Genomic DNA, 15162 nt, shown 5'->3' on the forward strand with positions numbered 1-15162 from the left:
AATACCAACCAAAAGTATTTTAAGGCTGAAAAAGCTAAAATTTTTGCTTTTGACATGTAAAAAGTACTTAAAATAAGTTGAAAAATTTTCTACACTGGTTTATTCTTTATTACTTTTTAAGAAAAACATTTTTTAATAAAAAAACTCATCTGAGAAGCATTAAAGAACACAACCTTAGTTGCGTCAAAATCCAAATTTCTTTCTTAACGCCTAGAATTCTAAATTAAATCCGTGACTTGAACAAACTTTACGATCCGCTTCCATATTCATCCAACTCATTCCGTATCACCTAGAAAGTACCCATTAATATTGATGAATGCAAGCCACAGAAGAAACTTTGCAAGTAAAGCATGTAAATACCATAACCATTATGATATAACAAAAAGTCGTCACTAATCAAGTCAGGTTCTGATTTATAATAATGCTTGCACATCAGTAGGGAGGTGGTTCACACTAGGAGTGGATACTGCAAAAATCCACAGCAATTTTATTCTTATTCAACTCAACAAACAGGTACAGTCCACACAGACTCGTACATGATCTCAGCCACCGGAGCCAGTGCCAGCTGCTATTCATCTCCTGACCTCAAGATTGGCTAATAAGGCTTCCACCTTTTGCTATCCCATCTTCTGCACATCCTCTGGTGAAAGTATCTTTATGTACCAAACATTGTTCACAAATGCCCTGCATGTTTGGTTATCCAAACAAAATTTAACCATGTATTAGTGCGCTTAAATGCCGAAATGATAATCAATCAAATGTCATTGAAATGCGAGGAAAATTGTCCTAAGTTTTTAACTCAAAAACATGATTCAGACTCGTGACATTATAATCCAGTGTAAAAGGATATATGTACATGATGAGACAGTTGCTTAAGCCGTCATAGAAGAGATGATTGTATTTCCCCAATTAGTTTAAACTACTGCACGAAAAGTTGATCTGAATCTGAAAAACACCTCAAATACTAATCCAACTGGCTATGGCTGGGAAACCAGAAAAATCAACAACCCAAAACAGCTTAGCTCAAACCCCAAATGACACAAACCTAATCTATTAAAAGACTGAATCTAAAACGATCAAAACTTTAATTGATTTGACTTTTGAACAAAGTAATTTAAACTAAAATTTATACGAACTCTTCCAAAATGGAAATAAGACCAATAGTGTCAATCAGGGAAAAAAGTAAACAGATAGAAAAGAATACACTAGGGAAAAGGAGGTCAAACTGATTGAGGGAAAAAACATAAAAAAGTTCTTTTTGGAGGGTGGGGGGTGGAGGGATAATACTCTTAATACCATGAAAAGATCCAATCTAATAGAGGCGTATAAAAATGATCTCAATTTCATGCGTATAATGGGGATATGGTTTGAAATGCAATTCATTTCTGAGTTCTTCACTTGTGAATTATCTAACTAGCATCCCATGAATGCATGCGGAGTTTAACTAATTTATAACCATAATAGATACTTACTCCCATGGGTCGTCTCCAAGGAGAAGAATATCATTCTCCCTGTCGACAAATACAAGCTGCCAGCCTGATCTAAGAGGGTCTTCCAACTTCCCCTCAATTCCAAACATCTGAGCCAGCTCCTCTCGCAGCTCATGGTAGCTGCTGAACCGGGAGATGTCCAATGAGCGCCCCACCGACCCTGATTTATAAACCTACAGGAAAACAGAGACATAGATCATTATTATGATCTTGAGCAAACTATGATACATATAAAATACATTTTAGAAATCGCTTTTCATATACCTTGATAAATGTTTGAGATGAAGTTGGTGGGTCAACTTGCCCTGTGCTCTGCAACTCTGAAGAGTATTGCATGCAACCATACAAAGGATTCTGGAATGAGGGATCCCCTAATGGAATTGAGGGCATATCAGCTTCACTTGAAGATGTAGTGAAACCATGCATTGAGGTGGGCAGTAGAAGGCCAAATGAATCGTCGTTAACACCAAAAACAGTAGAGTTCTGAGCATCAGAGGTACCAATATCTAGCTCTATCGTAGCATCTTTTCCAGGAGAAACTTGTGGACCTGATGTTGAGCCAGCAAAGGCATTTACATCTGAATGAGCATACTTCGGAGCCCAGGACAGTTGGGGTAACTGGTCAGCTAGCATTGACTGACCAGTTGTGGAGAAGTTCAAAAGATTTGCACTGCTTTCAGGACACAATGAACCCAGCATATCCAGAACAGGGGGACCAGATCCTGAGTCAATAAAATCTGGTTTCAGAAATGAAGGCACATTCACCGGCCGCCTCTGCTGGTGCTGATCACTTTGAGTCATGTTATGCTGTTGCTGAGCCAGTTCCTCCGATTGATTGCCTACTTGTTCCCGTCCAGGGACTGGGAGAAAACCCTCGATTAGAATTTGGGATTGCTGTGCCTGCACAATGTTGTGTGGAACTAACTGTGAAACAGACTGCTGCTGCTGCTGCTGCTGCTGCTGCAACAGTAAATTATGGCTGCCTGGCTGTTGAACATATTGAAAAGATTGCTGCAACTGCTGTCTCAGCAGATCCCCACTTCCCAAGTTCTGCAACCCATTGGCCAGCATATGTTGGTACTGCAGATTATAATCATTTCCAGGGAAACTCAAATCTAGTTTCTGCTGCACCCATGGATGTGAGCAGATGGACTGAAGATTCAGAGATTGTAGTCCTTGCTCTCCAGATCCTCCCCTTAGCCACGATAACCCATTAGATATATCATCTCTGTTATCTGCAAGAATATAACTATGATGCAAGATATCCAGGGAAACGTTAAAGAAAAAAACCCAATAGTAACAAGCATGTTACCATTAATCATGATCGAACTGTACAAGTTAAGGTAAGCAGTGAAAACCAATATAAGCCAGATGATAATCATTTTCTTTGATTTTGAAAATCACTTGTGCATATAGTAGTACAGCCTAATGGATTTTAAATACTGGCAGTGCATCTGAAATATCTCTAAAGTCGCTCCGACTTGTCATTTTTCTTGAAATACCCATATCCAACACCCATGTTCGATGCATATTTGAACTCAAGTATGAAGATATGAACCTCCAAGGACCCTTCCAACACATGGAAATTAAAAAAAAAAAATGAACATACCGATGTCGACACATTCCCATATCCACCTTCATACCCAAGTCCATGTAGCTCTAAATTAGGTAGCACATCATCCTTCCCTTGAAGAGAAAATAATTACCAGATACAAGTTTAATCAAGAATTGGAAAGGCTTTTGTTCAAAAGACTGGTTCCAATCTTGCTTTGAATGCACATTTTGACAATCTTAAGTTCACAGGCCCGATCATCAAACTTAAATCTTACCACATTAGAGTCATCCCTCAACTTCTAATCAAGGCTCTTGTAAAACAGGAAAAAAGTTATCTTTAGTTCCCCACATTTCTCTCTTCCCCTTCTGGAAGAGTTAAACACTCTCGCCTAAGGCAGCTATGAATCTTAATTCCACACCCCAAAACAAGATAGGTTAATCAATCTTAAATACATTAAATTAAAAATAAACTCCAGCCTTCAAAAAGGGGCTTCAGGATATAAACTTAGAAAGAACAATACCAAACAAAGATGAGGAACCCGGATGCCAAGGGCGTTTCAATCTGAGGGGAAATAGAGATGGATACATTGGAAATGTTGTTAAAGGCTCAATCTCCCACAATGATACCCTTGGCTGCCTCTCACCAGTTGTTGACTCATCCCAACCAACCTACACAAAGTAGTGGGCAGGAAATCAAACTCAGTTGAAAATTTTAAAAACTTCTCTTTTTCATGAGCAAGTAAAAACAAATTCCGAGTCATGTAAAATGCCATGCATTCTAACAGGACTTAAGGTAACTCTAGTACTGATGGGCAAACCTTAAGTTAAGCATTTTGCATGAGTATTCTCTTCCCAAGACTCACAAAATAGATATATACAAGGAAAGGTAAACCTAGGAAGACAATTTGGGACATAAGTTCAAATCGTTAGAAACTTGGTACAAATAGATATAACAGATGCAGATGCCAATAAAATGTACTTTATTGTTATCCTATCCGAGCCATTGATGATAGACAACACAATATTAAACATGCTAATAACAAAAGCCTAATACACCTTTCTACCCTGGTTTTAAGGCCACTATAGAATAAAGTGCATCTCTAATATTCTTCCCAATTCTGAGGACACTCAAACCCACAAGGGACTAGAATGGATTAAATATGTTACCAAGTTACTAGAAGGTCTGGTTTAAAGTTCAATCAAAACTAGTTGAGAAAAGATTGGGAACAAAACAAAAGTTTTTGGAGTAATGTAGGGATTACGATGGAGTTTGGACGGCAAACTTATTTGACAGAAAAATCAAGTTTTGGAAGTCTGTAACCTCACCCTTGAATGGTTCTACTCTAGGATTTTTATTTCTTTCTTTTTCTTTTTTTTATTTTTTTGCATTCCTTTTTTTTCTAAAATATATTTTTTTTTCCTAGGAGAAACAAAGAGAGGCAACAAGAGAATGGTCAATGCAAGAAGCTAGTTTTACAAAGGGTTAATGTAATTTTTGGCTCCCAAACTTGGCAACTAGGTCCATTTTAGGCCTATGAATTTGGAAAATGTAAAAGTTTGATGATAGGGCACAATCTCAAGATGCCACATCATTAGATCTTGACGAAATCCAAATTCAGATACCAAAAAGAATCTACTTGCCAAGTTCATATATCAAAATGAACTAAAAAAATGTACAAGTACCAAAGTAGATCTAATTGTCAAGTTAAATGGCCAAAAATTACATTAACCCTTTTACAAAATAGAAAATAAATCAAATCTAAAGCATGATTAATTTCAATAAACTGTTGCCTATTAAAAAGTCTAGAACTAATTTCAATAAACTGTTGCCTATGCACCCCAGGTGAGGCTGATGCACTGACTAAACTTTGGGGTTGGCTGGCGAAGGTGCTCCGACTTCTTTGAGGGTGATGGTGTGAAAGAATGACAAAACTAAGATGGTGAGTACTATTTTTTGGGCTTCTAGGGTTTGAATATTTCGAAAAACCTGAAAATTTTGAGGATCAAATCTAGTTCAGGTTCTTGGACATGTTGAAAGCAAAGAATTTTGGAAAAAAAAAATAGAGAAGAATTGTAGAGAAGAAATCGCTTCTGTTTCTTGTGTGTATAATGATAAAAAGTACATGGCTATTTATACACTAAGGTGTAGCCTAAGGAAGGTTAGAGTAATTACAGAAAACAAAAACAAAACAAAATCAAATCACAGGGTTAAAGCCTATAGAACTGCCGTATAGGCAGCTGTTACTAATCTGTTAACACAGTATTTTTTGCAGATGTGACTAATCTGTCAACAAAAGCACTTCTAATTTTACATGCACAAATCTGAATCCAGAATGCAAGGATTTAAATTGCAATTGCTGCCACATTCTCTATCACATTTTTTGTTTGGGTTACTTATAGGAAACAAAAGAAAATAAATTATTTCCAAAAATCAATTGTTTATAAATCACCTAAATAAAGCCTAGATCTACAATTCAAATTCAGAACAACCTCCACTTCCATTGCCATCCACTATTCCAAATGGGTTGATTTCTTAGTATGCCTCTCCCACCACTCTCTCTTCCTCTTCACTGCTCTTTTGGAACCCTGAATCACCCATTGTTGCCATGAACTCCCACAGTCACCACCCCCTCCAATGGTTCCTTAAACAAAACCAATGTAGCAACAATAATGGCATACCATTTCCGCTATCCATTATTAAATCTCTTATTTGCAGACATGACAAGCCACCTGAGTCATGAATTAGATTTGCACCCTCTATTTGGCGAATGGCAGTGGAAGTGGGCAGCACTACTGCAAAATAACAGCTGTCATTACTGCTATTCTATTTAGATTTCAAAATCTGATAGAATAAGCCAAACCCAAAACAAGTCAAACCCAAAACAACTAAACTCAAAATGACCCATATGGACCCTAATATCATGTTGAAATGGTAAAAATAATCGGTAAGTTAAATGGTTTATCACATGTCAGTTAAGTAATGAGTTCCGTATGGTTTTCTGTTAAAGTTGGGTCCCTCCTATTCAAATTGGTTTTATGTAAGATGCTTTAACATGATATCAGAATCAAAGTTCATTTATGTTGTTTTTCTTGCCTAACCCCAAGTGAAGTTGACAATAGAGGTGTAAGAGAGACTATTCTCGCAAGCTATTCAAGATTTCATGTTCTTGTTTTCCTTAATTTGAGCTTGTAAATCGAGTAAACAAATTCAATTGAGCCAAGTGCAAATAGTTCAATTTCACCTTCAGCTGTACTTGAGCTGAGGACATGATAATCAAGTTCAAGCCCAATAACGAGCTGCGAGTTTCAAATAGAATTCGAGGTCAAGCTCAAGCTTTTCATTATTCAAGCTTAGCAGCTCAATTACAACCCTTTTTGATAATAAGGTAGTCCCTTTTTTATTATCCTAGATCTGTCGAGTATGAGTTTCTAATGATCTTATATTAAAGATAGGCCCCTCCACCTATTACCAATTGGTGTTAGGTTGCATGCTTTAACAAGAAAAATCTAAAATTTCTGAAACTAACGTAAACTTGGAATGATCTAAACATGAAATTACCAAACTAATGCATTTGCTATCTCTACCCATATTGGATAATCCTCCCACCTAAAACACTCTTTAATACAAGATTCTAACTTCACATAATCATCCAACTAGTCTCTGGAAATCATAGACATCAAACTATAAATCATGGATATTAAATGCAAGTGTATTTTTTTACACATGCATAAATAAAATAGAATATGGAATCATATTATCACAAACAATAAAAAAAATCCATGCATAAATATGCTAGCAATTACCTTCACAGACCGCCAATGGGAATTTGGCCAACGAACAGGATCCAAACTACTTATACCAGTTATTGTACCCATATACCTGGAGAAGGGGAAATTTGACATTTACATATAAACAAATAAATGGTCCAACATAAAACAGCATCTCTTTGGTGCCACATTATTGAGAGCTATGCATTGAAGAATTAAGAGTGCACTTTCAATGGCAAGCTTACCACAAACTCCAACTAGCAAAAAAATTTGAATAATGTTTGTTAAAACCAGTATTTCATTTAGGCAAAGAGTACAATTTGTATTCATGTCAAAAAGTTCCCACATTAAGCAATCTTCTCTAACAAATATAACATTTTAAAATCATACTAGCGTTCCTGATTCGCACCTTGCAGGAAAATACCTATAATCACTTTTAACATTTCCCCCGCTTTTCCACGACACATTTTCCGTTCTTGATTATTTCCATCTTACTTTTCTTCCATCATTCTTTGGTTTTTCATCTCTTACCTCTTCCCATTTTCTTAAAATCAACCCTTGGTCTCTTTTGTATCATACAGTCTCATTTTTCTCTGAAGCCTCAATATTAACTAAAAATAGTTTTTCTTACCATAATCAATCTGTATCAACACTACATTCTATTAGATACTCCAAAAGCATGTGATGTTATAATTTATGTTGTCACTCTCCTTGTATTTATCTTGAACTTTGCTCTCTTTTCGGTCCATATTATCCTAAAAAATATAGCTTGGGTCAATATTTACTTTTACTAATTGAATTTATAATTTAATTTGTTCTTGAAGGTTTCATATCTGCATAAGAAACTTTTTCAAAAGAAGTTTTAACTATTCTGTATACTGAACAAAATTATTTTGATTTCTTTTCCAATGAAAAAAAAGAGAGAGAACAAGCAAGAGATTAGCTCCTCTTATCCAATCCCTTATCTCTCTATTGCCAAACAACCTATAAATTATAATTCAGTAAGAAAAAAGAAACAAACACAACTGCTCCTATGTGCATGAGAATTTTAGGTTTGGACATGACCTATCGGTTAAGATAAATTTGCATAAAAATTCAGGTACATCTTATGACAGAAAAGTTTAAACCTTGACCTAATATACATCATTTCTCACCATCCTGAAGTTCAAATAAATAACAAAATGTGGTATGGAATAGTAAAGCAAGGTGCAACAGCCAAAGTTTTATGAACCGTTATTCTAGTTGTACTGAAATCCACTTTTCTTTTAACGTAAAATTAAAAAAAAAAAAAAAAGTTTCAAATACTAAACAAGGACTATGCTTCTTTCTCATGAACCTTTTACCTAATAATTGAAATCAGCAGCAGCATAAGTGACTAAAATGGTGGTATTGTTTCTTTATGATCTGCCACAAATTACACTATTATTTAAATCTTTTTACATATAATTATAGCTTGTTTAATAATAAATCAAATCATCTTGGTATATATTTATGTTTTCATGCTCGAAGTAGTGATTTCTACTTTGTAGCAGTTTTTATTACATCTTAGATATCCAAATAAGGTTACATGGTCTTGTAGGACAAATCGGGAGCTAAAGATGAATATTCGGGCCGAAACTGCTGCCTATGTCACGACACCAAGACACCGATGTCGCAACAACGAAGAAAGAACCAAAAACAAGTCCTGGAGCGAAACTACCTGCTCTGTCGTGACACTGACCTATGTTGCAACACCGCAGGCCTATGTTGCAACACAACTTCTGCACAGCCCAAAAATCCTTGCATGTGACAGCTGCATTTTTTAGGGCAATTAGGAATATTTTTCCTAGTTGAACTCTAAATACTTCAAGGATAGTTTAGACACTTTAATATTCCGAGTTTATCCTATATAAAGGTCATTGTAACTAAATTAAACACACAATTTTAGGGAGACAAAAATTATTCTTAAGTTTTTATTTTGTTCTTAGTTTTATTTAGTTTACCTTATGTTCTTGTAATCGGAAGATCCTATTTCAAAGTGAGACTTTCGTGAGTGGAGATTGTTCCGGAACCACGCTTTCATCGATAAATCCATGAGCATCTCTTCCTCTTGTTCTATTATTTATATCTCTTTCATTAACTTGGTTAATAGAATGTTTGTGTAAATACTAGAATAATTTGTGTTTATTTATATCTTGTGCCTAATTAATTGATTGGAAGGTAGAGTTTCTTAGTGGATCAATTGGTTGGGATAAGAAAAACTTAAAACCCTAGGCTTGACGACCCTAGGAAGTTATATAGGTAGGAATGAACCTGAAATCGGTATTGCCTATCCGTGAAAACCTTACCCCAGCCTAGGCTAAAGGAGCTCACGTAGTTAAACCAAGGAATAGGAAAAATCGATATATTAATCTAGTATTAGATTTAAACTTAATTCAGTTTAATTAGTTTATTATTATTATTATTATTATCATCTTGCTTTCAATTTAACACTACTAATTCGTGACTCATGTAGATTAATAATTATTTTCGGTAATTGGCTTAATAGCAGTTTTCCCCGAACTGCAATCCCTTGGGTACAACCCTTGGAGTACTCTCAATACTTCGTTGTACTAACAAACTATATTACAATTTGGCTTGTACACTTGCAAACACCACCTAATTTCCCATCTTTTGTATACATACACAAGTTATTTGCCACCATATCACAAATTCAGAAGGAAAAAAAAATACTAGTTAAAATAAAGAGATGGCTTTCAAGAACATGAAACAAATAAACAGGAGCAATTAATAGAATTGCATGAGATAAACCACTAAAATACTATTAAATGAACCATTAAGAACTATAATACCTACGAACACTTGATTCTTCTGTCTCAAAAAGCATCCGAAAACGCATCCCAACCGAGACACGTGTGTGGAAAACAGCTTTGACATATTTTGAAAGGGGTATTACAAAATCAGATGGACTAGCCCTGCATATTAGAAAAACAAACTTGTTACAGATAAGGCATAAAGAAGAAATCAGAGGTAAGAAATCATCACCACCTTGGATTATAAAATACTGTAAAGCAGCTATTAGTTGCCGCAGCATGAGCTGCAGCAGCAAGTAGTCCAATGAGCATGCTATCACTAGATAAAACAGATGATGGTATTACAGTTTGTGGGCGAGTGGCACGGCGAATTCCCAAAAGAAGCTGGTTCTTTTCATTCCTATGACAGAAATTGACAAGTAACCCAACAAACTACAAGTACTGGGTATAATTGGGGAAAAAAAGTTCAGCAGCATGAGCAGGAAAAAAGGAAAGTGAATACCAAATAAAAAGAACAGAATCCCCTGCAACAAGTCTCTTGGCACTAACAAACACACTCCAGCCTGTAGTAAGAAGGTGGCGTTTAGGCTGTCCTGCAAGTTGTGTGACACCACATCAACTTAATAGTTGTACTACTAGATATATACTTTTAGTGTCCAACGAAAGAAAACCTAGTTTGTCACTAAATAGACATCTAAAGCAGATTACAAAAAGATGATGGAACCATAGTTCCCTTAACTACAGGCACAAAAGAACCATTACAGAAAATATCAAATGAATGCACTAAACTAGGAACCTCAGATACATAGAACATATAAAGTATTCAACTCAGAACAAAATTTAGGATACGAAAACTTCAGTAGATATGCTTTTGAGTTTTTAAGTTTATCGAACAATTGTTAGTTCCAAACCTTGCGGAGTTAAACCACTTAGCGACAAGATTTTCATTATCTATGGTGAAAACTTATATCTGGATCTAATTACATATTGCAATAATGACTAAACAGAGTGGCAGTAACTTCCACGTTCTCTTAAAGTATGTATCACAAACTTAATTGGCAGCACATTGATCTTCCGAGTCTGTCAGCATCTTCAACTAATCTATGGCTTCAAGGTTCCTTAACATTTGAAAGTTGATGTTCAACTAAAGCAATGTATCAATCTGCATTTTTGCAAATTATTACCGTGATTTTGCACAAGATCCACATTTTATTTCTGTGCCAAAGATTCTAAATTTAGCTTGGAGCCAAGTTGAAATACATCAAAAGCACTGTATCTCTAGAAAGGACAACCATAAAGCTAAGGAGATAAAAAAATGACTTAAAACCATATGCACTAGGCACTTTGAAAGACTTCAATACAAAGTAAGTTGCATGGTAGACTAAGAATACGACCCTGTTAACTCTCTTTTTTGAACCATCAAGTACTATTAACCAAACCCAATCCATCTCCGTTAACCGAAATCCAAGGAAATGCCATTCAACATGAACAGAGGCACAAACCACAAGTCATATGCCTCATTTACACCAATCATAAATTTATAATTCTATGAAAAAATCTTTATGACTGATAAAGATAAAGAGATCCACAGGGTAGAGAGAAAATTTCAAACACATAAAAGGAAAGGTGGATTGGAGATTTAGGAAAAAGAACAACGCATCTATAAATGATTATAACTATGAGAATGGTTTTGATGGGACCAGCAGTTGAAACTAACCTCTAAATATATGTCTAAATTTCCACTCAATGTCATGAAGATCCCTTGCAATAAGTTCCTGAGCTGGAGGCTGCTGTGAGAAGTCCTGCAAACAAAGAAAAAACACATCAGCACCATGAAACCGGTTTAAAGGTAGAGATATAAGACATCAACTACCAGTGGCGGAAAGACTTTCTCAGCAGCACGACGAGGAACAGAAAAACCACCATGGGTACTAGTGTCACTTGCTGTCAGTGTCTTGTAGAAATAATTGGTTGGCTGCTTGCTTGGAATTCCCAACTCCATAGGAAGAAATGTATCCTTCTGCTCTTCCTACATGAAAAATATAGATGAGGGCAAAAAAGAAAAAACATATAAAACAAAACCAAAAAGGGTACATTGAAGTGATGAAGAAAGCAATGGTTCTTACAGGCGTCAAAGGCTGCAACGACATTTGGGCATATACTTCATCTGTCTCAACATCAGCCTGAGATTATGACATGCATGAAGTGTTTGTAACTCCTGAGGCATTGAATGACTGAAAATGAAGAGAAAAGAAAAAGAACTTACGTGCATGGTAACATTTTGGAGCTGACATATCAACTGAGGAGGCAAGTCGGGGTAATTCGGAATGTGGGTGTCAACTTCCTTGTTAGTGGTGGCTGCTACCTGCAAATTGATCACATTTTGCATTGTATTTGGAACTAACAAACGTCACTACGACCCAGAAAGAAGAAAGAGAGAGATTTAGTTAAGTAAAAAGAACAAGAAAAAAACCTGCTCGCTATGACCCTGAGGAAAGTAGACCACACGGGTCCCCACAGTTGGTAGACAAACCAGTGGGCCAGCGCAGGCATGCCATAGCTCTGAGTTCAAGCACTTGTTTTCCCCTAACAATCATTCATTATAATTCGATTAATGAAGAAATCAAAATTTACATGCAAATGTATCAAGATTTAGCTACATGAACAGGTGACACTTCAAAATTTTTGAACAAAATAAAGAGAGAAAAAAGAATACCTTCATGAGCCTGCTGACCCTGGCCTGATGATGAAAGCTTCATATCAAGCTTAGTTTCTAGTTTGAAAGAAGGGAAAAAAACGAAATTGAAGTGTTGTTATTCTAAAATATAATTTAAAAAAATCCAACAAAAATCCCAACCTTCACTCATGCAGCAATTGGCAGAGGAAATAACGAAAAACCCTGAAATTTTAAAACAAAAGAAAGAAAAAAGGGAACCCCATTTTAGATCTCAAGGTCGGGAAGTGGAAGAAGAAGGAAATGAGAGAGTTTCCTCTTCTTCTTCCATAGCAGTAGCGTGGGTATAGGGTACTGAAGCAGCAATAAAACAAAAAGCAGAGAAAAGGGAGAGTTAAGAAGAGTTTGGAGGAGAGACAATCTGAGCCGTTGGGTGATCCGTACGGGAGCATCGGAGCGTCCATTGAAGGTATGATACGACAGCAGGGCATGTGCCACCATCCTTCAATGGTCACTGTCACAAGTACCGATTGATTGCCTCCATTATACTTTATATGAGGGGGAATTATCAACAGGTGTAGTCCTTTTCCATCCATAAATATTATGCCCTTCACACGAAATTTGCTTCATTACTGACATTCATGTATCTTCTTTCTCTTAAAACAACACATATATAATGTCATATGTGTGCGTAAATTTATACTGCAGAAAATAGAATTATTAGTTTATTATCTTTGACTTTGGATAAAAGAATATCAAACAAAAGTCCATGGCTGTTCTACTTTTCTCTATCCACATTGTCTTACGTGTATATATTATTAATGGATTAGATGAGATATCCCAAGCTAATTTGGTTGGACAAATTATAAAAATATTTTTAATTAAAATAAGTTAAATTATTTGAAAATACTTTTTGTTTTTTATTTAATAAAAGAGAGTAAATTATATTAACATCATTCTAAAAGTATAGTTTTAGACACCAAAAAAATAGTGCCACGTCATTAAATTTTAAAGATAACAAAATATTATTATATACTCATCTATATCTAATATATTCTCCAACTTAATTTAATTACTTAAAATAATTAATTTTTTAATTATAAACAAACATTTTCTTCTTTTACAAAATTTAATTATTTTATTTCTTTTCATAAGTTAATATTTTTATTTTTGTACAACTAATTTTTAAAAAAGTAATTTTTTTGTAATTTTTTCATGTAATTGACACATAATTTTGGTAATTATTTCACTTTAAACCTAAAACCTCGAATCTTAAACCTTGAACCCCAAATCTCGAGTTCAAGGTTTGGGTTAGGATTTAAGGTTTAGGGTTCGAAGTTTAAGATTTAGGTTTAGTGTTCAAGGATTTGGAGTTTAGGTTTCATGTTTAAGGTTCAAGAGTTCGGGGTTGCGAGTTACGAGTTTGAAATTCAGGGTTCGAGTTTAATGGTTCGAGGTTTAAGTTTAGGGTTCTATATTTAGAGTTCAGGGTTCGAAATTATCAAAACCATGTGTCAATAACATGAAAAAGATTGTCTAAATGTAATTAAATAATTGGAAAAGGACCCTGAATAATGTGGTGAGAAGGATCCATAAAATAATTTCTCTATGGATGGATGTATAATAATAATTCCATGTCTTTAAAATTTGATGATGTGACCAAATTTTATTGGTGTCTAAAACCATTAATTTTAGGATCATCATTATGTAAGTTATTCCCTTAACAAAATTTGAACTTACATAAATTAATATTTTTATTTTTATAAGTTAAAAATGGGGTTTTTACCAAAATATTACAAAAAAATAAAAAAATATCAAAATATTATAAAAATTTTTATTTACCAAAATAATACAAAAAAGGAGGTGATGGATGGGAATAATAAACTATTCTCATCAAATTTAGTAATTTTTTATTTAATAAATTATTTTCATCAAATTCACATAAACATAAAATATATTTACTTTAATAATAAAATAAAGGGCTTTTATGAGTAAAAATCATAGATTAAGAGCTTATTTAACTACAAAAATAGGTTGAGGGCTTGTTTATTAAATAAAAAAGTGAGTTGAAGGGGAATAAAAAGAAAATAATAAATAAGGAGGGCTTAGAAAGCAATTAGCCACATTTCAACTTTAGGCCGCCACACCCACAGGACCAATTCACTTTCAAAATTCAAAATGGTAAATTTACACATCAAGTCCTTGAAACTTTAGATCATTACATTTTAGTCCTGTGCCGCCTATGGGAAAGGCACCATTGGTGCCGCTTTTTTATTCCCCTCCATCAGCCTCCTTTTTTTGTACTATTTTGGTAAATAAAAAAAATTTATAATATTTTGATATTTTTAATTTTTTTATAATATTTTAGTAAAAACCCCGTTAAAAATAAAATTCACCAAAAAGCAATATTAGGAAATAAAGTAAAGATCAAACTAGTTGTACCTTCAAGTCTGACGCAATGGATTGAACTGTCTTTATTATTATTATTATTATTATTATTATTATTATTATTATTATTATTATTATTATTATTACTTGTGTATTTTAATGTTTTGAAACTTATCTAATATAAATAATTAATAAAAATAGTTAATAATTAAATATATATATTTTTGGCTTAATGGAATTATCTTTTATATACAACTACTGGTCGTCCCCTTACACGCAATTTTAAATGTTTATTTTTTCAAATTTATTAAATATATATTTTTATAATTGTAAAATATATTTATTAAATTGATTTATTTTATAATAAAATTCCATTAATTTGAAAAAGTTAATTGAGAGAATAAATTAACATTCTACAGGCGTGGTTCTAGCTGTGTTGACCGCATCTTTTAGTGTAACAGGTTATTCCTTGCCTCGGGACCAAATTGGTTATCAG

At 34.3% G+C, this 15162-nt stretch overlaps 1 protein-coding gene across 2 annotated transcripts; it reads right to left on the reverse strand.

Moving 5' to 3' along the window:
- Positions 1-336: 336 nt before the first annotated feature.
- On the reverse strand, positions 337-12910 carry LOC105801219 (auxin response factor 8). 2 transcript variants are annotated; one of them, XM_012632550.2, is made up of 15 exons: positions 12462-12908; positions 12321-12377; positions 12078-12190; positions 11871-11969; positions 11731-11787; positions 11478-11633; positions 11322-11406; positions 10107-10197; positions 9840-10004; positions 9644-9766; positions 6849-6924; positions 3566-3713; positions 1755-2725; positions 1473-1663; positions 337-684 (listed from the first exon to the last, which is right to left on the reverse strand). In XM_012632550.2, the coding sequence occupies exons 1-15, from the start codon at positions 12469-12471 to the stop codon at positions 618-620; spliced, it is 2409 nt and encodes an 802-aa protein (XP_012488004.1). In that variant the 5' UTR covers positions 12472-12908; the 3' UTR covers positions 337-617. The 2 variants fall into 2 exon arrangements, with proteins under 2 accessions (XP_012488004.1, XP_012488006.1); XM_012632552.2 differs by lacking the exon at positions 337-684 and having other exon boundaries at positions 1469-1663; positions 12462-12910.
- Between the last annotated feature and the right edge of the window lie 2252 nt (positions 12911-15162).

Source organism: Gossypium raimondii, chromosome 7, assembly GCF_025698545.1.
Source record: "Gossypium raimondii isolate GPD5lz chromosome 7, ASM2569854v1, whole genome shotgun sequence".
In the NCBI taxonomy this organism is placed as follows: Eukaryota; Viridiplantae; Streptophyta; class Magnoliopsida; order Malvales; family Malvaceae; genus Gossypium; species Gossypium raimondii.